The 24,938-nt window shown below is 38.6% G+C and overlaps 1 protein-coding gene across 4 annotated transcripts in view; it reads right to left on the reverse strand.

Annotated features, from left to right (window-relative positions):
- The window catches only part of LPHN2 (latrophilin 2), a 152,727-nt gene that overhangs the window by 58,746 nt on the left and 69,043 nt on the right, over positions 1-24,938 (reverse strand). For 3 of the 4 annotated variants that reach the window (XM_009333816.1, XM_009333815.1, XM_009333818.1), the window contains exon 3: positions 14,997-15,210. In XM_009333816.1, coding sequence (XP_009332091.1) covers positions 14,997-15,210 — 214 coding nt within the window. Of the gene's footprint in view, positions 1-9,141; positions 9,315-14,996; positions 15,211-24,938 lie in introns of those variants that run through there. The other variant, XM_009333817.1, reaches the window with a different exon arrangement.

Consider the following 24,938-nt stretch of genomic DNA (forward strand, 5'->3'; position numbering starts at 1 on the left):
ACCACTTGAAGCATGTAAACTCTGAGTTGTAGCACCACATACTCCATATGGTCGTCTTGTTCCTTATTCACCCTGGGTGAGCTGCAGTCTGAGTAAAAAGAGATGAGAATGTGGGATGACTACACGTCATGTATTGACTTTTAACAACAGCAGATTTTAAATTGAAAAATTCCTGAACCTTTTTACCCAGAGTAAATGGCTGTCTTTACATATGTATTCCTAATGGTCTACAACTGCCACGTGAGATGTGCTTCTGCTTTTGTATGCATATTCACTAGACCTCCACTCCTGTTATTAAACTCAAAGTTACATATGTATGAAGATGTCAGATATTACTTAAATGCTATGTTTTATTAATTTGGCCTTAGAAAGTATGTACAAAACTTACATATAAAATAGCCAGAGAACAGAGATTTTATTTTACGGGTGTATTGGTACATACGTATGCACATGCACATACCACAGTAGATGACAGAATTTAAATACATTCCTTCAAATAAATTTGAGTTTCAAATTCACCTCACAAGAAATACATTATTACATACTGAAACCTAATGAGTTAGCAAATTGGGCCTAACCAAAGACTGAAAAAAAAGACCTGCTAAAAAAACCCAGCCTTGCTATAAAGCCCTGATTTGAAGCAGCATTGGCCAGCCATCACTGCAATATCCATAGCGCTCCAGCAACCGCAGTAGCACAACCCTACCCACGCAGAAAGAGTGAGCACACACATCCCTACAGAGCCATGCTTCCTTGAAGACAGACATGTGATCTTGCAACTGGCTTTTAAAAAAACCAGGATGCCCCACTGGCAATTTTGCTTACTCATGTATAAAATTTTCTAAAAGTTATTTTCAAGTTAGAATCCCTAAAACTATTATGGGGGAACGAGCATGCAAACAAAAATAACACCAATTTTACCTAGCTCAAAGGGAAAACAGATTTAGTGTGCTATGGTGGTAGTTTTCATAATCTAAGAAAAAAATGGGAGATACATGAGCGTGTATGAAAGCAGAATTTGGCCATAAGAATTTTGTCTAAACATCGGAGATCTTCCTGTGACTGCTAAAGCATTAAGGCACGCTAGAAATTGGTTTGAAAATTCACAAGCCATCCTTGGGATTTTCTATGCACTTGGCAACATGACCACTACAACAATAAATCTGGTGGCTTCAGATGAAAAATATCTGGGGGGAAAAAACCTGAGAAAATTGTTTCTACTTTCTTTTTAAATATAATATTGATGATTTGTTGAATCTTCCTAATTACTGAGTAAACATGACATGAGGAAGCTAAATAGTATATAATTAATATTGTAGAAGAAGGTGCACGATAGCATTGTTTCCGTTTGCCCAATAAATACGCAATAACATTTAATTGTGTTTTCTTTATACAATGTAATCTTGTGGGAGTCTAAGGGTACGGTACGCATTAAGGATGAAAACTCCAAATAGACTATAAAACACAACAGAAAATATGCAACTCCCACAGGCCCTTTCTTAGGATTACCCAGTTTGATTCACTATCAGTGAATGTGTATCAGACTTGTATGGCAAAGTAATTTAACAGAGTATTTCTTGCTTTCAACCTCTTACAATTTTTATACATTTAATTATGACCCATTTGCCTTTTAGTATTCACATTCTCTAAGTTCAAAGCAGTCACTGTTAAAAAGACGAATCGTCTCACTTATATCTAAGCTATCAGAGATATTTTTTTGTTGTTAGAATTAATTCTTTTTTCAGTACTTTGTTTATTGGTGTAAATGCTACTGTCATGGGGTTGTTACTAACCTGAAACTGAAGCATCAGATAAAATAGGGAGGGGAAAAAAAAGAAAAAGGAAAAGGAAATGTAGATTCCAGTGGGATACGTAACTCCTGCCTTCTCTCGGTAATTTTTTAAGTGCTTTTATAATCCCATCTTTCTATCCCCACTACTTTCTACCACGTATGTGGAAGGCCTACCAGAACTACCAGAGCCTGTGAGGAGCTGACTGTAAAGCAAGGACAGGAAAACTAGATATCAAAAGATGCAATAAGGTGTGCAAAGTAAACGGAACAATCTCCTGGTGAGGTTTGCATAGGTGCAAGCCAAACCCAAACCTTGTCACAGTATGAAGCAGAAGAAACCTGCTTTTTAGGGAAAATGTTTCTAATGCGACCCCACCTGAAGAAGAAGAAATGAAAATAAAGTCATATTCATAATCTTGTCATATTGTTTATGTGCGTACGTATTTGCAAGCAAAATGCAGCATGGGATTACAGGCAGCGTATGTCTTAGTACACCAACTAAGCCAAGCAGATCCGCACTGCTGAAAAGTAATCAGTTCAAAAGATCCAATTAAATGTTTCATCATTCAGACAAAACAAATAGCCTGCAGCTATGCTTATTTACTAATGAAAACTTTAGCAGTGCAGCATTGTAATATCTGAGCAATTTACACAGATTACTCACACTGAGTGTGTGTGAGTGCAGCATCACGCCTTGTGGGTTGAGCGGGTTTCAGGGGAGAAACATCGGGTTGGGTAATAATACCAGAGCTTTACGAAGGGGCGTTTATTTCTGAGGCACAGAGCAGGAGCAGAGCGTATAGAAAATCCAAGCGAAAATCCTGAAGCACAGTGTCTGATCCTTAGGCATAACGCTGCAACAGACTTGCAGGAGAAGAGACTCCCAGGCAGAGAGCATAGGATGAGAGCAAAAACCCTTTAAAACTCTTTTTTGCAGCACTGTCGATCTTTTTTATCCATGGCTTGGCATGCAGCATATTCATAATGTAGTTAAAAGTTATGTAACTTAAGACAGCTTCTGAGTCATTATTAAATGAGTAACTTGAAGAATTACAATATTGAAAATGTGTAGCTTTATCCATCACGTTAACTTGCACAGATCTTAAATATATTTTTTAAAAATCACCCACTTTAATTACTAAAATAAGGTATTTCAAATGACAGGTATGATTTGTTACTGCAACTTCTGAAATGTCGAAGCCTTGGTACACTTTTGATGTTCACCCTTCGACTGGACCTCCAGGTCAGTTCAATGCAAATTCAGCTTGACTCACTATGGGTCTCCTGAGTTTAAAACAGCCCTTCTGTTTGCAGAAATGCATATTCAACATAAATGTATCTTAGCTCTAACATGAAAGTAAGACTTATTCATTTACAGAATTGACAACCGAGGCAACATGATTTCATAGGGTCCTTTGGTTTCCCTCTGCAATGGACAGGATGAGGACAATTTCAAATGGGGGTGGGGGTGGGGGGAGCAATCCTAACTGAACTTTAACACATGCATTCCCCTTGAATAATTAAAAATATTATAGCCTGTATCAATTAGGAGCAATTATTTATAAAAATGTTCACCTATTGCAGTTTGCATATTGAAAAATGATCACATTTTTAACAAGGGAAATGGGAAATCGCTATGGGATGCCCTACTTAGATTAAATTAGCAAGAAACTTGTTATCAGACCATATAAAAGATACACCATAATAAGACGTGACCTTGCAGAACCTTGGAGCCAATCTGTGATTTTTTCCCCCTGTAACCCTTCCTAATTATCTGCAAAGTTACAGACCCTTTTGTGGCAGGTTATTTTTCTGTGAATAGTGAGGGGTTTTGGGCTTTTAAATATTTAATTAGTCTTCTGATATGAGAATTGTTGCACATGCCAACTGCTTCGATTTTCAAACTGTGTTCATCCTAATTATGTTCAGATTTAGATTGGTCATCCCAAACCTCTCACTCTTGTAATTATTTACTCCTTAAAGATCATTCAGCGGAGAAATATTTTTCACCCTTATGGCTCTTTCTTTCCACAAATGGCTTTTCTGGTCCGTTAATTACCCACTCAGAGGATTAGAGTTTGTAATAATGCAAGAGATCCTGCATGTGAGATGAGTTTTACAGGGTGAAAAAGAATAAATTGTTTTTTGTAAACTTGCCTCGGGGAATATCCCCTTTTTGGGTTATAATTTTCATCAACAGAGGCCATGTGCCCACTGCTGCACATCCATCAATTCCACAGGGCTATGGAGTGACTCATTTCTATGGCTCAACAGAACTCAAAGCAAAATGCTGAGCAAGAGGCCAAAAGACAACTTGGTTATTTCATGAGATTTATTAAAGCGCAATCTGCTAGCAAGATGGTACGGTCCTTTTACTCATCATTTTTAATGCGGATTTCATGGCTTTCAAGTTATATATATTTAACCAATAACTAATAATAAAATTACAACTTTTCTTATTTCATCTGCTGATTTTTTCCAGAAGTGCTGTCCCTTGGGAGGCCTTTAATCAACTCTGTAACAGTGGTGTCATTTCCTATTAAAATGTGTCTGAGGATACTCACTACAAATACTTTCTTTTCTTCTGAGAGGAATGCCTGTCACAAAAGCACTGTTATTCATTACCCACAGTGATGTCTGGATCTAATTATCATCTGAAAAGCTTGCAGGGCTTCCAGGTATAGGACTTCCCTTGCAAAAGTATCCTTCTGCTCTAACTTGGAAAGCACAATCCCACTTTCTTCTTTGCGATTTGAAGTTAAGGGATTAAGTTACTGATCTGAGCTGTGCACTTTCCGATTCCTGGAACTCCCAGTTTTAAGCCCAACAACGTTTAGGGGGCTGCTTCCGTTTGCTTGTTTTTCCATCTGCAAAAATCCTGCGTATTCCGCGGCTGGTATTTATGCAAGTCAAGCAGATTCAACCTCTGTAAAAAACTCATCAGAAAATTCACTGGCTTGACTCTGTCAATGCACAGATAATCTTTAACTGTGTCAAAAATATTCCTGATCTAATCCTTTTATCAAACTGTCTACCACTGAAGGAGTCTCATGTGCCTGCACAATTAAAAACCCCATGTTAGCCATACATAATACTGTATTACATTTGATGCAAATCCTTTTCTATTGAAATAAGCACTGGGCTGACAGCAGGAAGTGACCGATAAGAAAGCAACAAGGCATTGCTGATGGCATGCATGATAACTGAGCACTAACTCATATGTGTTCTGTCTACAGCGCATTACCCAAAGTGCTCCTGTTTTAAATGCGACTCCAGGAGGTGTTCTTTTGCCGTATCTCTGTCACAAAGGCAGCAAAATTATCTAAGCGAGCTGAATATACAAAGTAAATAATGTTTTTCATACCCACCAGTGATGCTGGCACTAGAATAATATACTGAAGGCAATATCAGTGCTACTACACCTTAGATGAGAAAACACCTACAGCTCCACAAGTGTAATAGTATAGTTGAGTTCAACGCTGTTAAGAAATTCAGTAAACAGGGAAAGGTTATGGGTTCAGAATGGTCACGTTATCGTGACGCTTACAACTCAGCCTCAATTAATGTATTAAACAGACAGAGGAAAAGAAGCGCAAAATCTGAGTGATGGTGAAACAACAATTTTACAGTGCTGGAAAAATGTGTGTATTAAAAACATTTCAAAATTGCTCCATCATATAGATATATATCACAAGCAGCAAGATATCTGAGAAGCGATGAACAGTAAGGTTAAAGATCACAGATTACTAGGAGCATACATGCCTTTGCAAATAAAACGACGAAATATGTATCTCGCCAGGTGAAACGTTATACAGCTCGGTGTCATGAAGAAGTAGAGAGACTTCTTCCTGTAAAGTGTTCGAACTATATGACTTTGGCCAGGGCGGCTTGCTCAATGAAATGATTCTACTGGCATTTCTTTTAAAAATGTTACAGGACCTGTTTTGCGTGTGTGTGTGCACGTGCACACTAGAAGAAACGGAAATTCAAAGATTCTGATAGCTAGTGTATTATAGTGAAAACTTGAAAAAAAATACAGCTTTCAATAGTAAATCTGTGGTAAAGATTCTGCACTGCAAGAGTATTATGAAGCAGGTTCGACATGGAAAAATTCTACGTGATAAGAACCTTTCCTCCCCATTGATGTGTCTACAGCAGGCTAAAAATATACTGAATACCGAGTATTCGGTCTATGTAACACTCTTAAGACTGCATTAACTTCATTGCAGCAACTTGTTTTATAGGCTCGGTTCATCATGACCTATAAAATGTTAGGCTGAAGTGCTTTAAATATCTGCTAACACCATGTGCAAGCCTGGGAGTACAAGGCACTGTGCTGTGAAGCGGCAAAGACAGTACTCTTCTGAGAAAGTAGCACGCACTCTTATGTCACTGATATAAACAGGGTAAGCATGCTAAATAATGTATGAAACAGGCTGCCAATCTATATAAAACAGGAATTCTAGTTGAATTCTTTGTTTCATTTTATTTTACCAGTACGACACTAGTTTTTAACATTGCTTCTTAAAAAAACATAGAAGTTGACTATCATACTAAATTAAAGAACATACATGCAAACTCCTTTCATTCACAGTTATTATATGAAAGAAAAAAATAAAGACCACTTTCATTTGTGGCCATAGCATTTTTGCTAATTATTGTTCTGCAATATGTAGAAAATAAAATGCAAAGCAGGGAATTATCTATGTTTTTCAGTAATGATGGCCCATTTATTAAGCAATTAGATTGCAATTTTATTATTAGAGAGGAAAAAAGAAATGCTGTAAAATACTGTTATTGCTTGTATCTTTGATCCTTAAACTTTTCCATTTCAGCAACCTCATTAATGTCAAAATGCCACAAATGCAGCCACCCCTTTTTAGACTGTATAGTCTGGGCACAGGCAGAATCTATGGGATTCAATAAAGAAGTTTTTTCTTGTTGAATTCAACTAAAAAGCTTAATTGAGCCACAGAGGTCAGAAGGTTCTTTTTATTATAAGTAGGAGATTATTCTGTGGCAGAAGGAAATTTCCAGAATGTGAGACCCACTCATTTCTCTACACTACTCTGTACCTACTTTTTAATTTTTAAACCCATGTTACTCTTCTATTCCTTTCCTCTGAATTAAACAGCTTCACTGTAATAATCTTCAAATTCTAATTCCTTTGTGTTACTACTGAAAACTTTTCACTTTCATCGCTACTGCTGACTTCATAACACTAAAAAATACTCATAATTTACTTACATATATTTAATTCATATTCATCTGTCCTAATTTACGATCTATACCCTGCTCTGCCCATTTTCATGTACCTTTTCCATGTCAGTTCTGTTTACTGAGTGATATTCAACGGATTTCCTATAATGCAATGAACCTTAACAGGCAGCTTTTAATTGCCTCGCATAGGAAACCACATCACTATTAATTCCACAGCAACAGTATAAAATAAAACTATTGCTTCTCAGACTCTAGAGCAATTAGACCTCTCGGCTATTTGGCTAACTCTGCTTCATGATACCCAGTGCAGTTAATTATATTTTTTGATGTTAATAGTCTCTGTCAGTTTCAAGCATAACTCCTCTTTGATGAATATTTAAATTATATTTGAATAAAAAAATAATCTTGGTTACATTTCATATTCAGCAGTCATCACAGCTTAATAAAGGTCTCCTCAGCAAGGGTTGAGATAAATGGCTATATGAACACACGTATAAAGTCCTAAATCAACTTATCAGACAATGTAGCTGTTTTGGCTAAGTAGTATAGAGGACATATTGGGGTGGGAGGAATTAATAGGCTTCAATTATTACAGTATTATTCTATACAAACTAAATTTGGCACAGTAATATATAAGTAAATCAGAATTTTTTAATAATAAAGTTCTGAGTGCAACTAAACCAGGAACTTATCTTGGCTAGACTAGAAACTCGAAAACTATATAAAATTCATACAAATTTGTCCAAGAGAACGCAACATTCAACTGAAAAATGTTGAAGGTTAAGCAACGTTGTCTCAGTCAAGTTCTCAGAAACGCTGGTAAGTTGCCAAGAGAGGTAATTACGTACCCAAAACATACAGTATATGATTAACTGTAGGCTAAACAATACGCACATCTCGTAGAGCCCATTTCAGAAATCAGAAAAAAAAAACCCCTAGAAAATCACAGGCTGAAACATGTATTTTATATGATGCTCAAATATACAAGAAAGTGTATAATACTTAAAAATGTGTATATATGTATGTATAGTTATTTCTATTTATTTTCACCTATGAACAGCAAGGAAAGACTCATGAATGTGTATATACCATCCTGCCAGCTAAGATATACACTGACTTAAGAAGAATTTGATGGCGTTTTTGCCAATAATAAAGGAAAGAAAACTACTTAAATATAAGATATGAAAACGCTAAATAAAAAATCAAGCTACACCCTGGTAAAATAATGAATCCCATCTTTTTTGAAGTAAACTACATCTAAATTTTAAATGTCATTAGTTGGTATCAATGATGCTTTTGTTGTTTCCTTTGTAGCTTGTCCAATGCCATGATTACAGCAACGCACGAATGTGTTATGTGCTTGCATATGTGCAATGTAATTTCTTCTGCAGAAAATAATAATAGAACACACCACAAAAAGCTGATCAAGTACCACTGACAGCTATTCACCTTACCTGACTGCTCAGAACCTCGTAATATGAGGATAAGTAATGCCACGATCGAACAACCCCATTAATAAAACCCCCTATTTTTAATGAGTAAACTAGACCTCCTACTTTCATATTAAGAATTAACGATAGTGAAAATGCACATTGCCAGATAAGGTTCTTCTCAGTCATGGGTGTTACTGTTTTTTTCTGAAATAAAGCCAAGGACTACGGTAAGCTTCATAAATATTCTAGGCTCTGTGATTACGCCTAGTTCATGAAAATAGGCTATGTGTATTTCTGCTTTTTTCTTTACATTTGAGTCATAACTAAGTCTTGTGACTAACACATAGAAAACAAAACAAAACAAAAATCAATCGAGCCATGGCCTGGTATTGTGAAAAGCTTAGTTTAAAAATAAAGAGCATTTTAAGCTTCTGCCACATCAAAATAATCACGGGAGTGACTGCCGTACTAAGACCTACGTCTGTTTCAGATGAGTAGCAGCCTTCATTTTTAAAGGATGCTTAAAAATAGGTATCTAATGTTGACAATCTTGTATGGTAAATGTTTTGTGAAGCAGTTGTCAGCAAGCTGTAACAGAAACTGCTGGCATGCCAAAGCAAAAGAAGGACCTCGTACATGATGAGGTAAGCATCGGTACCACAGCAACTCCGATGTGCATAAATCCTGGGAACACACCTTACCCACATCAGCCTGCGCTACCCTATCATCGACACCGGTACTTCCCTGACACGAAAAGGACAGATACGCAAGCTTTTAATGACCAGAAAGTAGAAAAAGGCAAGGTGTACCTCTTGTTCTGAGACACTTTTCACTACATAATATCTTTGGCAAAGGGAGGCAATCTTCGTCTGCAAAAGGAAAAGCAAGGGAAAAAGCAAGGGTAGCAGCAGGGGTCAGCAGAGCCCTTGTCTAAGCCTGGCAGACCCCTGAAGTAAAGTGCGCCATTACCACAATCACAGTCATTTGTGAATGGCAGAGGATAAAATCCTGCCTGTGGAAACTGTTTTAAGTCACATTACGAAATGCAAATCTGAAGCGTGCTACAGTTTAAACACGGAATCAACCGTGGGGCCCTGTCTGAGGAAGCTATTTTTGAGGCACTAAAACGCTTCTTTGTGGAAGTCTTGTAAAGGCTCCAATTCAGCTCTGCAGTGACCCCACAGCAGGTTTTGCCTTCTACCAGCAAAGACACCCTGTACGCGGTTTGCTTTTGGCTAGACCTTTTCACTCCGATGAGTGAGATTAATCAGTTACAGGAGATTTACCCACTATCCATCCAAGCCTGGAGTCCAGTGGAAGATTTTCTTTATTCACTCACATTATGGAACAGACCAAACTTGTTTTCACTTGAAAGGACACTAGTACGGTATGGCAATGTTTCCTCTGCAGACCTGACAAGCAGAAGCAAGACGGAGGGCTTGAGAGATGTGTCTTCTTCAGAGAAGAACTCATTTTGTTTTCTTTCAAAAAAGTCTCACTCTTACTTATATATAGGATTCTTCAAAATGACGTATTTGTTGGACATGTGAATAGGTGGAAAAGAATGAACATCTCCATTCTCCCACTCTCCCGTTGGGAAGGATTAAGAAAAAAATAAAGTCTCAGGAGAAGGAATGGATACGCTGCTTCCTTCAGCTTTCCCTTGATCACTCTGTGGGGCAGGAGGCACTTCGCTTACATTTTGAAGACCCTCCATTTCAGCGCAGCTGTCTTGCAGACAGATGATGGACGTAACAGGTTAAGAGTATTACCAAAAGTTCACGGTAACAAAAACCCAAGCATGAACCCTTCACTGGTGTCATGACGGACATGGTAATTGAAGGTACATGTGTTGCGTGTGCTATAGATAGGACAGGATATGTGCAACAGAAAAAACACTTGCTGCTGAAGAGGATTTATTCCTCTTTTAATCCTTTAACTCTTCTGCAGCGATACTTTACAAAGGAAGGGTATTTCAAAAAATTACAGTTCCCTAAGTTCATCTATTATACCTAACATTTTTATATTTATGCTTATGTATTATAATGAGGTTTGCTTTGTTTGTGCATATTTAAAAAGCAAAACGATACTGATTAAATATGTTTAGTGAAGATCACATAAAGCTACAATTATAGTATAAATTGTAGATGAAAACAGAATTTCAAGGCCATTTCAGTGCAGGATTGATGTAACCTCCTTTCTGTTGCAGATCAAAAATAAAACTGAATATACCAACTGTGAGATTGTATTTTTTAATGTGGATGTTTGCACAGTCTGCAAAGTCTGTATTTTTAAACATTTTGTATTTTTCCTCTTTTTAATGATCAAAACTATGCTCCCAGTATCAGAACACAGATCATTAGTTCCTATTTAAAAATTCAAGGTATTTTAGCCTTTATTAGGAAGGAAACAATGTTTTATTTCTGAAGTTAACATTAATTTGGCTGTCAACATTAAATGCTTGGGGTTTGCGTCTAAGTAGATGATTCCATAGATTCAGAGTTAATAGGCTGTATTTTCTTTAAATACAAAATGTTAATTTTCTATAAGCCCCGCCAACAGCTGTAACTGTAAATTACTCAAAAAATAAGGTGTACAGATTGGAATGGACCTGACATTTTTTTAATACTGATTTCTCAAGATTTAAAATTATATTATTCAAAATTATTACCTGCCACACTACCCAAGAATTTATTTAAATACACAGGCAAAATATATCATCTAATTGCACTGTACTGGAATCAAAAAGATAGTTATGGTGTCTAATCGTTAAAATAATCGGGAACTTTCCCTAAACAAAAAGTTTAGGACTAGGAAAAATGATTCCTACTAAAAAAAAAAGCCTATTTTTAATTCAGAAGAGAAAGGTCCCAGCATGCAAAAATGCATCTTAGCAGGTTATTGTTCTACTATAAAATTACATTCACAATATGTATGTAAGGCAAGGCCTTTGCCTTTGAAATGTATTTTAAGCATGCATTTACAAGTACTTTTAAATATGTTATTATTTTAAGCTAATAAAACAGAAATCCAAACACTATGTGGTATCTATGTAACCCTTAGTGCCTGTCCTAACAAAAACCTATGGCCCATCCACCTGCAGTGGCAGAGCAGGGCTTCGAAGTTGATGCTGGAGGCAGAAAGTCCCCATAAACGTACAGGCGGTTTGAATGCAGCTCTGGCAATCCACCTGCAATCTGCGTACAGCGGAAGTGGACTTAAGACTAGGTCATAAGTAAATTTTATCATGTTAATTTTCAAATCTCTGCTGTGCTTATAAAGAGCAGTACTAGTCAGCCTTACCAACTTCAAAGTCTCGCGACAGTTTCTGGCTACAGCCACACAAACACACTTCACGAGCGAGCAACTAGAGCAATTTCCTCAGGCTGCTTTGCATCTTCTGCTTCCCTGTTCGTTTAATTTCTTTTTAAACGAAGAGGAAACAGAGGAGATTTGTCCCTGCTAAAGGACAGCGGAGCACCACGGAGTTTGACTATTTTAAGATCTAACTGCCTGAAACGTGGGTCCTCTGCCACTCGCTTACACTACTCCCTCACCAAGTATTCTAGAAATAAGCTCATTTCTATGCTCAACTTTAGCACGTGGTAGGATCTCTCAAACTTGACTGTATGCAAAGGCGGGGGTTAATTATCAGAGAAGTGTGAAAGGGGAGAGGGATTTTCTAAAGGTCTAGTCTCTTTCTTCAAAGCTTTAATTTTAACCGTGCCAGTCTGAAGTTTACACGGAATCTAAATACATCTGAAAGACTTTATTCTAGAATAATTGGGATGTAATTTCAATCAGGGACTAAAAATTTAATAACTACTTTACAAAGGTAAAAGCAAAGCAATGAAGTCATTAGTGTTCTAGTCAGGCTTCCCAGAAAAGCATTAAGTTAAAAATCTTTTGAGAACTGCTGAAAAGAAAGAAAAGAGAGGGAGAAAAGATTAAGTAGCAGCTTGTTCTGAGAAAGAGGAACTGATGCATCAGTGGACACTGGCAAAGTTTGTGTGCTAGTATCTCAAATTCTCTGGAAGGGGAGCAGGGCATGTGATTACATGGCTTTGTGTTAAACTGGAAACCTCATCTTATTTTTCAATCTTCAGGTTTCACGGTGTTGATCTCATTAAGCTAGTGTTTTCACGTTGTAACTGCAGTAAGTGTAGTTGCTGTGCAAAAGCTGTGGAGTAATGTTGCAAATGAATGATGAGTATTTAATAATTGCTGTGGACCTACATTTAACTGCAGGTCTAAACTGACTTGAGTGGTCAAACGCAGTGGTAAAAACACTGCTGGCTGAAGTGATAAAAACATATCTTTAGTCCTTAAAAGTAAACATTGTAAGATTTTAAGTAGCAATGTAGAAACTATTGCTGCTTATTTCTAAAGGTATGGAAGAACAGTTTTCCCTGTGATCAAATGTTCTAACACTGGGGTTTTCTAGTCAGTTTAAAAAAAAAAAAAAAGAGACTACCAATGAATCTGATAGTCCTTCAGGTGAAATTTTCTATGCAACTGCTGCCATCAAAATACAGCTGATGTGATACTTTTAGGTATCAGATCAAGGACATGCTGAGTACCAAACAACAATTTGCCTTAGACAACAAAAAATTATGATCACCAATGCAGTTATAAATAAATGAGATACAAGAACTTTTAATATTTCATAAGAAATTTGCAATGTTCTTCTATGCTTGCAATATAGCACAAATTGAGCAATTTTGAGAAAAGATTAAACAAGGCAAGAGACAGCTTTTCTACTTAATGACAGGATCTGAGAAAGAAAACTACGAAAGCAAACTTCCAAATTACTATAAATGCCAGACAAAAATAGAAAGCAAAGTGTCAAATGATCTTTGCCATTTGTTCAGACAAAAAAAAAAGAACAAAAATGAGAAACTCCCTCTGAGCACAGATATTCTGAACCAATGTCATACACGTGATCACAACTTCATTTTAATCTGCTGAAAAACGGGTGAGAGTGGAAGATTGGGGAAGTTCAAAAATACTCTCTGCTATCATAAACTTACAGTTGATTAACTGAAAGGGGAAGATTGAAATTTCAGCTTTGCAGTAACAGTTTGATGTCACTTAAAGCAAATTGTGCCTCTATATTTGTCTCTGACTACCTTAATCTGTGTATTTGCGGTGAACGTAAGGAGGACTTTGATCAAAACACAACATGCATTTTACACAACAAGGAAGTCTACGGAGAGGCACTGCATTTACAAAAGCAACTGAAGGTGGTTTCAAAGGGAGTTGACAGATTAGAGGACGATGACACTGCTTCTGCAGTCTCAATGGAAATCTGGCTTGATCTAATTAACAACAATGAACTAGAACCACAAAAAGATAATTCAAACATGATTTAAAGAAGTTATATTACCTTTTTACTAGCATAGCAATGGAGCCTTTCCCTTACTGAACACAGAACAAGTCACAGGTTGAACACAGAACAAGAATAAAAGGCCTGATACCCTTAATTTACCTCCAGCATTTGAAATTGAAGCCTGAGATCTAGCCCAAATATTTGACTACAGAAGTAGAGAACGTGCGTGTATTCACAAGAAAATGATAAAAAATTGTAAGAGTCCCACTCATGACAACTTGAGTGAATTGGGAAATCCAAATGGAAGATTATTTTTAAGACATGACTATATGTTACTGAATGCTCCCATGTTCAAACAGAACACAGTAAATGGAGCACAGCATGCAGGACAACTCGCATGTTGCATTTGACACGTCTGTGTACATGCACCAGAAAGCTCCCGGGTTATTCCCATCCCCTTTTTTGTTCAGATTCCTCACCCCAGGAAAAATGCACTGGGAGGAAAACTTCCCACCAATCCTGAACTTATTCAGGCTTGTAGTTTAAGCCGGTAACAATGCCAGTGACTGATCTGTCCTGACATTTCCACAATTGTCACTACTAGGCGACCGCTGCCCGTATGCGGCCTGTAGCACAGGAATTTCTGTGAATCTTAGTTCTGATGCACCTTTTGTATTAAAAACACTTTCATTGGCTCTTCTGACTGATTGTGAATGACAATTGCTGTTACTAAGACATAATGTAACTTGTGCTTATATGCATATATGCTTCTGTACACACATGTATAATGACATAGAATCATCCTGGCATTTAACCATTCTGGCATTTTCCATTGGATGCATTTTACAGGTGAGCAATGATTTACTGCATTCATAGGAAATGTGTAACTTTGCCAGGGAATGTAGAAGTTACTGAAAAATGCAGCAGCCGTTTGGACACATTTTGAGTGCTGTTTGACCACCTAGAAGACAAGGAGACAGGGAATCTCCGAGTAAGTGAATTGTTCCATTCTCCTTGCAGTTATCTTCCTGCTTTTTAACTTTTGCTCATGGAATTTAAAAAAAACCCTCTGTAATAGTAATACTTCCTTCTAACATTACTAGATAGAAATACTACCTCAATAGCAAACTACAACTCAGCATTTCCTACAGTATATACCTCTTACTGTACTAATTCAGGCATTTTTCCTCTTTAGTCCTCAAAATGATGTATATATTTTTACCTTTGTGTCATAATTTTGTAGGCATCTGGAAGGAAGCATTCTGTGTTCTCCATCTGGAAAGGGTCAGCATCACAAATCTTGTCATCTGTCCGTCCATAGTTAGCACTTTCGATCATAATAACATCGCTTCCTGGACACCGGAGGTCAATGGAGTAACCTTCGCAGGACAGCTCCCTCCTAACCAAACCAAACGGTAGTGCTGCTCGGCTGAAACCTAAAAAAAAAAGAAAAAAAAAAGGGACTGAGCCTAAAGAATATATTGCATTGGACTATTCTTTTTCTGTCACATAGGCACTAACTCTCATCAGTGTGCTAAAGGAAGCGCACCTTTAAACAGTTTGACCTCGTACCGTGTTAAGTGAAGCATCTTTCATGGAACTGTCACATCCCTACACCACTGCTGCTGTGTCCTTAATCTGGGAAAGGAGGAAATTCCTCTTCACTTCTTCTAACCCTTGCCAGGGCAGACAGTGGTGCCTGTCTGCACGGCTACATTGCACGTTCCCTCTTTGGGCACAGTCAAACAGGCTGTGTCTGAAAGTGGGAAGCAGCAGAGCAAGCAGGATTTGCAAATGCAGAAGTGATTTAAAAAAACAAAGCAAAAAAAAAATCCCAACCCCAAAGCCATAGTCCCAACTTCATTAGTCTTTCTTAATTTGTATCTTCCTTTCTCCAGGAGGAGTTGGTTTCTTTTGCTTAGCTACTTTATGTCCCCAGCATGGACATGTCTGTGCCACCAGATCCAATATACATGCCGATACTTTACCCAGTTGAACTTCAGTGCTCCTTACTGTGCCTTTTACATAAATTAAACCACAGACAGATAAGATTTCAAACAAATATATGGTCAGATATATTATCACAAATAAATGATCAGCAAACTGCAGATGTATACTGTATAAAATCTCCCTGTCCCTCCCAAAAATTACATATGGGTTTCAGGGAATTCTCTTTTTTATCATGTTTTTCCGCATGAGAGAATTCCTAAAAATAGGTAACTTCTCTAAGAGTAATGAAGCAGTATCAAATGCTTTAGAAACAAAACAATGGTCCAGATATTCACCCAGCTGTTTCGCCTTTTACGGACATTTCTTTATGCAAAAAAATATTGCATCAAAAAACAACTGTAGCTGTATACTACGCTCTCTTGTACACAGAATATTTGTTTCTTACAAAATGTGTGCATTACTGTCTTTTGGAAGACAAGCTGGGTAACATGATAGTGTTAAATACCTATTTCTGTAGAAGAGTAAATCCTTTCTAAATTTTCAACAGAATCACAGGTATTTCCTATTTTTAAAAAAAGTCATCCTAATACAGTAGCACAAGGCCATTAATATTTCAGTGCAGGCTGCTGGAGACAAGTTGTGACAGCAAAGAGAAACAGCTAGTAAGTATGGAAAGTTGGAGCTCTGGTGTTTTGAAGGCAAAGAAAATAAACTTTTCATTAAAAGTATGATGCGTTAGAAGAGGCAAGGAAGCAAGGATCTAAAAAGATCAAGAACAACTTGAGGTAACCCCTTGATAGTAAATTTTCACGTGAACCAGAGGCTGTCACTTCTTCTATTGAATTAATGATCTGTGGATTAAAACTCCTAGTGTATGACGATGATTATCTGTTAGGACTGCAAAAAAGAGCTGTTGATAATGATCACGCCCAGTGTCAGGATGTGGCTCCCTGGCAGCCAGAGCCCCTGGCTAATTCCCGTCCGCCCCTCCTCTACCTGCACGCCCCTGCCTTCCCCTTTGCACCAGCACCAGCTTTTGTCCGACTTGTGTAGTAAACTAATGTGAGGGGCCGGTCTGACTCTAACCTCTCCCTACTGCAGAAGAACCGATGAGGTCTCAGAGGACCAGCTCCTTGGCTGGGCGGGAATTCGCCCCGGCGGAAGGGGAAGGCCAGAGCGCAGCAACCAGGTCTGCCTTCACATTACATGTCCTACATGACACGGGTACCATTACTCGGCCAGTATGTTTCAGGATTTGTTAATAAGGGCAGAAGCCATATTGCTGTAGAAAGCACCACAGTTCCATCTCAAATTCACTCCTGGCTGTTGGTTTGGCTGCACGTACCGTGCACAATAGCAAACACTATTATTAGAGGCTTGCTGAAGTATCATGAACTGAAAGCTCGAAAGAGCTAAAACATGAATCCATCACATTAACACCCTATATGTTCCTCTCGTGCAGCAAATTAATACAATGAAGACAGAAGCTGCTCACGGCTCAGTGAGGGCGTGAAATGGGCACAGAGAGGGGTACGCGCAAAGCCCCCACCACACATGCATACAGCAGCTCCTTTGATTAATTACCATCATGACAGCCGCGTTGGGACCAAATATAATGCTGCCAGTGACTGCCATTCCTACATCCTACCGCTCCTGTCAAATTTAATGCCATCCACATAAAGCTCATCCCCCCAGCTGGCGGCAATGGTGCCTGGACCTCCTGCACTCAGCAGGGCTTCCCCCGGCGCGGGGCACTGCCACGGCCTGACCGGGGGAGTCTGGCCGCCCCCTCCTCCCCTCCCTGCCTCCCACGGGAGCCTCCCACGTGCTGTCACGTGGATGCACGGCCCCACTTTTGGGTTTCGATCGGCAAGGAGGGGAACAGCGGCTTCGGCTGTCCAAAGGGGATTTTTGCAGACGGGCAGAGCGGGGAGGGGCGCGGGTGAGTAGGGTACAGCCGCTGAGGTGTCGGTGGCTACGCATGCGGCGTCTGTGCAGCAGCAGGTCAGACGCATGGATCGTTATGGGGCCAGGGCTGACAAACATACACCAGGCTACCTGGGACAGGTACCGAACCCTTACTGCGGATCCTGCAGCACAGCCTCCGCTTCTGTTAGGAAATACCTTGAATCCAAACACAAGAGCTCCGCAATTTGTTACAGAGATCAGCTGCCTGCAAATCTTATTCCACCATCGATGGCAACTGCTATGAGTACTATGAATGTGTTTTATCCTGCAATTTTTCCCCCCGCAGGCATCCATGAGAAGTTCTGTATTAGGACAAACATTAAAAATACTAGAGCGAAGTTAGATCACTTCACAGGCAACAGAGAGCACACCTGAGATTGTAATGTAGGTGTTACACTGTAAAAGCAGCAAGCAATAAAGCAAAACAATGCAGCATGCGTTAGGCGGGGAGACTGCTCTAAGGAATCTCTATGGCACAGAAATAATTTTAACTGAATAAAATAAATAAATAAATTTAAAGTCCGCTAACAAAGTTGCTGTGATCTTTATTCTGAAGCTTTATTTGTAGCCTTTTCCTATCAACAAAGAAAAAATAAGCATATCAACAAGCAAAGTGTAATTCAATCCATCTTGCAGCCCTGACAATCGAAGAAAGAACCAGTGGGAGGCCCTGTGAGCGAAAAATCAATATTGCAGCTTTGTGCCGTGCAAATGTGAATACTGCCAAATAGCAGTGCTTAGGGTAAAATGAACTGTTTTGCTCCATTTTCTCCTCTCTGAACAAATGATTTTGAAACGACAGCTTTTTTTGGAGCTATAAAATGTCACGCAATAACTCCCTGCGCTTTAGGCAAGTGATTGGAATAAATACCTCTTGGCAACAGGTGCAATGACTTAGGTCTGAAATTCATTTACATTCAGGAGATAATTCCCGATAAACAGATGCACTGCCAAAGGATGGAAGTTTGAACGACTGGCATCTGAATGCTACTGCCCGCTTCTGCATCATTCCAGAGCTTTTTAGATGTAGGTATGTGGCTCTGTCAATAATTACTGTTGTCACTGGTAACTTTGTATCTCCAATGCAATTCCTCATGAATATTTTCAATACTGCATTTTCTAACCAACCTGTGGTCAACCTGCTGCTTGCCTTACTGTACCTTGCATAAACCTCTTTTGTTTGGCTCTCCTCCTGCAGTTGAAATCAACATTCCTCGTTGAGGAACCTCGGTCCTGCTAATTGCTTCAAGGCAAACTGTGCCATGGATGACACCGTTCCTGCTGTCTGCCGCCCAAGAACGCCAAGAGCTTCCCAACTGCAAAGACCTTTCTGGTGCCGGGGCTGGGACTGCCAGCACAACCTAAACATTAACTCAAGTAAGCGCCTATTACCAAATGCAGCATATGCTGTCTCTGATTCATTCGCGTTTGTATATATTAATCAGTGTTGTGTGTGTGTTTTTTTTTAAAAATTGAAGAAGATTAATACCTAATGAGAGAAAGAGCATGGTTTCTGTCCTGCTGACCATTTTGATTATAGAACAGCTTCCCGGCAAACATATGTTTCCTGCACGTTTTACTGCTCACAGATTAGTTGAGTGCAGGCTCTTTATTGAAAGAACAAAATAAACGGCTTTTGCGAAATCGCATTTCTAAGAAAAAAAGGTAGAGGGGATTTTCAGTGGTAATATACATTCTTTACTGCTTTGTTGATCAATCCATGCAGAAAAACACACTGAGAAAGAAATCTAAATGAAACATCACAAACAAAAATCTTTCCTCTTATACTTCAGTCTACGAAATGAAAAAATGCAAGTCCTATGAAAGAAATGTAACTCAGAACCATGTTTCAGAAATACGTTAAATTCACATTTGGCTAAAAATTGTTGAAGTTTAAGTTTGCAATGCCTTATTTACGGTCTTGGTTCCTTCGTAAGAAACAATTTGTCTTTAGAAAGATAACCTAAATTTGTCAAAGTGCAAAGAAAAGTTAATAATTCACAGCATCCTGCCCACTAGCATACCACCTTTTTGAGCTGTCAATAATAACAGAGTGTGCTAAGTTCGGCAGATAAAAGCAAAAAGGCACCACCACATTTGAATGTTCACCCCATACAGAGGAAAAATAGTGGAATGTAAACAGGCTAACATCAGTACTCCTTGACATCAGAAGCAAGGAACCTTTGATTAAAACTTAAAGCACAGAGAAAGTCAACATGGAAATATAAAATTATTTCAAAGAATGCAGATACTGGAAGAACTGAGAATCCAAAACAAATCTTTGCAGAAATAAATATATATGTCTCTGCAAGCAAGGAAATATTGCTTCTTGTGTTATTTGGCTCTAACAGAAAGGTCTTTTGAAAAGAGCACATCTTTTCAAACAGAATGTTTACGGTTGTCTCTTTCACAATCTCTTTTATTTTACCAAATCATGCAACATGATGATTCAAGTTCTACACAAGATGAAGTGATGCATCTTGGGCAGCATTTCAGTGATACACGTTCAACAAATGCAAAGCCCGACAAAAACTGTGCTTAGAATTCTCTCCCTCTCCCAGTGAAGTGTGTACATGCACGCACGGAGGGTGCACGGAGACAGCTGAACGTACTTCGTCATCTGAAAATCATGCAAATGCTCAACATGGGCTCTGCAAACCATTTCTAATTCCACAGAAAAGCCTCAGCATCCTGCAGTTTCTAAAGAATCCCACGAACTGTGTCAAGGGAGACTTTTCTCCCTGTCTCCCAGCACCGTACATATTTCACACAGACAAGCATGTTATTTTGTTAAACAGCTTTTAAATTATCCAATCCTGGTCAACACATCACTACCAACTACTGCAAAGACAGAGGCAATCTAAATGACAACTGTGCTTTCTAATTCTATCTTTGAAGGAAAAAAGTCATTCTGGCAAGCGTGGCTATTAAAAGATTACACTGGCACAGCAAGAGCTTCTGATACTGCGCAGGGGTCTGGAGTTCACAGCACTCGGCTCTTCTTTCAGGGAAACGCAGCAGCCAGCGCACAGCCAGCCCGCGCTGCAGCCCGGCAGACAAAACCCCACTGTTCAGTCGGGGTAAAATTAGGCAGGAAGCGATCATTTCAGAAATACTCTCCTACAGCTGTATTCTTTGCCGTTTTAAGTATAAACTCATTATTTTCATTTAAGATGCTGGAAGGAGGGGACATCTAGAGAAAAAGGATTATTTAGTGAAGGAAATCTATTTTCTTGTAAGAGACATCTTTCTCTTTTTTTTTTTTAAACTCATTCATACAATGGGATTAACTCAAAACAAGGTACATGAAAGCATGTTCATTATTTGAACTTTAACAAAGAGGCCCGAAGTCCTTAAGAACAGACTTGACCATTTAAACATGCACATAAATTACACTGAAGCAAGGCAACTATTTCATTGAATAAATTAGCTGTGAGGAGTGATTTTTAACACTGGTTTCTAGGCTTCAGTTTCTCAGACATACCGTTTCATATTTTAATTACTTGGCTAAAATCTGGAAGCCTGTCTCTTACCAAATAGATATATGAATTGCTATCAAAAAAAGCTTTTAGAAATATTAATTAATGATGGGTTTTTATTAATAATTTTTACATTTTATTAGATCACGATTTAGTGTTAAAAAATTTTAGAATTTGAAAAAGCTTTGTCAAGTTTTAGCGTTTTTCAAGATTCAGTGTGAGCAGCAGAATTACAACAGTAAGTAATTTTCTGTAATTATATACTTAATATTCAGTGTACATAAACATAAAGCATGGTATGTCTGATTAATGAAAGTCAGGACAGAAGCCTGAGTTACACCCTCTGACTCACGCCAGGACGGGTCCTGCCTTCCAGGTTCACTGAAACTTACAATTTTCCTTTTACAGTTTCCAGTCTCCATGCAATTCTCAAAATTATCCCTGTGAGGCTCTCTTCAGCAAAAAAAGAGTCAGGGCTTACCTGCTTTCTGCACCTTGTTGAATGATTCAGCAAAACCTAAAGTGAGCAGCAGCATCCCAGCCTTTTTAAGTAACAACGTCGATCCCTCCTGTGTATGGCTGGCAAGGATCTCATTTAAATTCTCCAAAACAGCTCTCGCCCCTCATTCAGAAGGGGGAGAATATGTCTTTCCAAGGTAGCAGAATTAAGGGGTGTGTTTGGATTGTACTTTTGTTGGGATTTGTATTTTGCTTTTTTAAATAGCAGGAGAGAAAAGAGTGCTACATTGACAGACCTGCAGACCGAAGTCCTTCAATCATCTGGAACAAGAACAGCCCAGACAGCAGCCGTGCATGCATCCCCACGTTAGTCCATCGTGTCTCAACCTTATTTTGAAGGAATCACCACTATGGGAAAAGAGATAGTTTGGTCTTCATGCCCATTTAATCCTTCACCTCCCTGCTGAGGCTGCCACAAGAGTGCTAATTAATGCTAAACTGTGAAAATGGGCTTCTGCACTTTGAATCCAGCCACACTGAAACTGGATAGAAACCACTAATTCCTTTAATGAAAGTCACCAAACCAGAGCCTGGATCCTGGCAGCATTTTAGCAATGCCTACATATGGCAGATGGAAACCATGTGATCTAAACATGAAAGTCTAAGTATCTAGTGTAAAAATATGAGTGTTGTTCAGTTCTCACTTAGAACCAAATTTTATTCTCATATGCATGCACCTTTCCCATCCCTTTCACTGGGAGCTGTATGCATGAGAGCAGAACTTTGCCCTCTTGATCTAAAATTATCCCAGTTTGAAACAGTATTCATCTGTCAATGATATTTCTTTTCTTTTGCCAGCCAGATGTCTGTTCTCAGGCTGCAAGAATCTCCTTCCTTTTTTCCTTCACATCATACACACTTGATCCTCTGCCAGCTCGCAGAAAGCACTCTACCCTTTTCTTTCTTGCCGTTAAATACATTGCATCTTCAGAACTTCTCAAGGCAAATAAGTCCCATGGTCTCTGCAAATCCCCCTCCTGGAGGTTATCTCCAGTTTACCAACTGTGAACTCTGAGCACACCACCTGTCAGGAAGGAGAAGCTTCTGAATCAGAAACAACCTCCGAAACAGGGAGGTAAGACACACAAAGGCTGATGTGTCAGAAATGTTGTGTCAACAGGATTTCCCATTGAATTATTTCCTCTGCACAGGATGCTAGTAGCAGAATAAAAATAAATATTCTTTTATTTTCTGTAAAAATGTATTTTGACAATAATTTATCTTTCCAGCTATTTCAATCGTTTTTGATTGGAAACCATGCGTTGAGGAGGGGCAGGGGAAAAGGAAGAAAGGGGTATGATTTCTATCAGCAGTACTCAGAGTGAACAGCTGACAAAAGAAATATGTTTTTGTTCCCATCTTTAAGAAACCCAAAGCCTTGTCACCTCAGAGGTTGACAGAAACCATGCAGAGATGTACCATTTCCTTGGGAATATGTGCATTGGTGAAAGTTAAATCACTCCAGCAGGTGACATGTTGGTTGCCAATAATAACCCTTGGTGTACTGTGTACATTGCCTTCTTAAACGGGTTATACCCTAACCTTTTTAAGAAAGCAAGACATTTAATCTCACTAAAATGTAGAAATTGGACCCTGATAATTCTGGCTCATTTTAAAGAAAATGTTATTCTACAAATGCCAGAGTTTAAAATACCAAATACGGGCCTAGTGCTAAAAAATTATCACACGTTTAATTAAGAATATTGTACAATTGCTACCACATGGTAATATTTGAGATCACATTTGTAAAATTACAAAGGGGGCGTTTTCTTGTTTACAAACAGAAGTATATATACGTTAGAAATGGAATCAAGCAACAATGTAAGAGTTCATATACTCTCTTGTTTCAATAAAATGATGGGGTGGAGTCAATTGTCACAGTATAATTTACAGTGGAAAAATTATGTGGTTAATTTTAATGACAGCAAGCCACTTAAAGAGTACTTATAAGTATGCAAATAGCACAGCAATCCCCCTTCTCATTCAGTATAGCTTCCGAAACATTTCTGAGGACTAAGGAGCAGAAAGAAGAAACACAGGCTCAAGATCCTGCAGATGCAACTGCTAAACCAAAATACACCGTCATACCTTTTGAAAACAAGGAGAAGAGCAATGTGATGAATGTACTTTAAAGTAAATGTGCCGTCACTTCAAATATTCCCACAAATAGATATGAGACAAGAGTAGCAAGCAATCTTGGAAAATGCCTGTCAGAGTGAAAGGCTTTCTTCCTGACTTTACCTTCTATGAAAGATTTGTGGATTTCTAAAAGACTATTACAGAGAGGAGAGGGTTATACCATACATAGTTTTTACAACAAACTTAAGGTTCTGGCACATTCCAGGAATCATGGAATAATCCTACATAGATACTTGAGAGCATCCTCTGAATAATAAATTGCACGAAGAAAGGAAACTATGTAACTGTTTATAAATATATAGGTAATTTTAAAAGTCCTAAGGAATATATGCAGTTCTGCCATGCTCCCTGGGCAGCAGGGAGTAAGAATGGCAACAGAGGTACCACTTCCAGAGTAAATAAAGGAAATATGCACCTCTGCTACCCTGTCAAACTGCTGTTAATCACTCATAAAGGAACTGTATATCCACATGCCTTATTGCAAACACGAAAGACAAGGGAGATAAAGTGACAGGATAGCTAAATTCCATCTGGGCTCAAATTCAGGGCTTCTGAATTTGGATTCTGTTTTTTAATCCTGGAATTTGTGTGTGACCCCGACTGTCACAATGTGGATGCAAGAATGCTCTCAGCTTTTAGAGAACCAGCTAATGAGTGCTCAAATGAAATAAATGAAAAATCAGGATCCCTGAAATCTCTCTCTGAGTACTAAGACAGAAAGTAAACCATTTTCCATAATTATGTGATAGGAGTTCCATAATTAATGCTATTTACATTAGTAAGTAACAAAAGGGATGAATACGCAGTGTAACACAGGAAGGAAAACTGCATTTGCTCACTACTTCTATTCAGAAGCACACATCCAACGGCTGAAAGACTGTGTTTCCAAAGTTGTTCATTGATCTTAATACAACCAATAATAAAGGAAAGGACTAGGAAAGCTCTGCACCAGACCAGGGAAAAAATCATCATTAGGTGCTCAAGTATAAGCTCAATATCCAGCAAGACAGAAGTACTGCACCGGTACTACAGATGTGGAAGGTAATTTCCTCACTAATTAATGCATTTTACATAGAGCTTCACTGTACCAGGTCACAGTTCTCTGTTAA

Source organism: Pygoscelis adeliae, unplaced genomic scaffold (assembly GCF_000699105.1).
Source record: "Pygoscelis adeliae isolate BGI_AS28 unplaced genomic scaffold, ASM69910v1 Scaffold10, whole genome shotgun sequence".
Lineage (NCBI taxonomy): Eukaryota > Metazoa > Chordata > Aves > Sphenisciformes > Spheniscidae > Pygoscelis > Pygoscelis adeliae.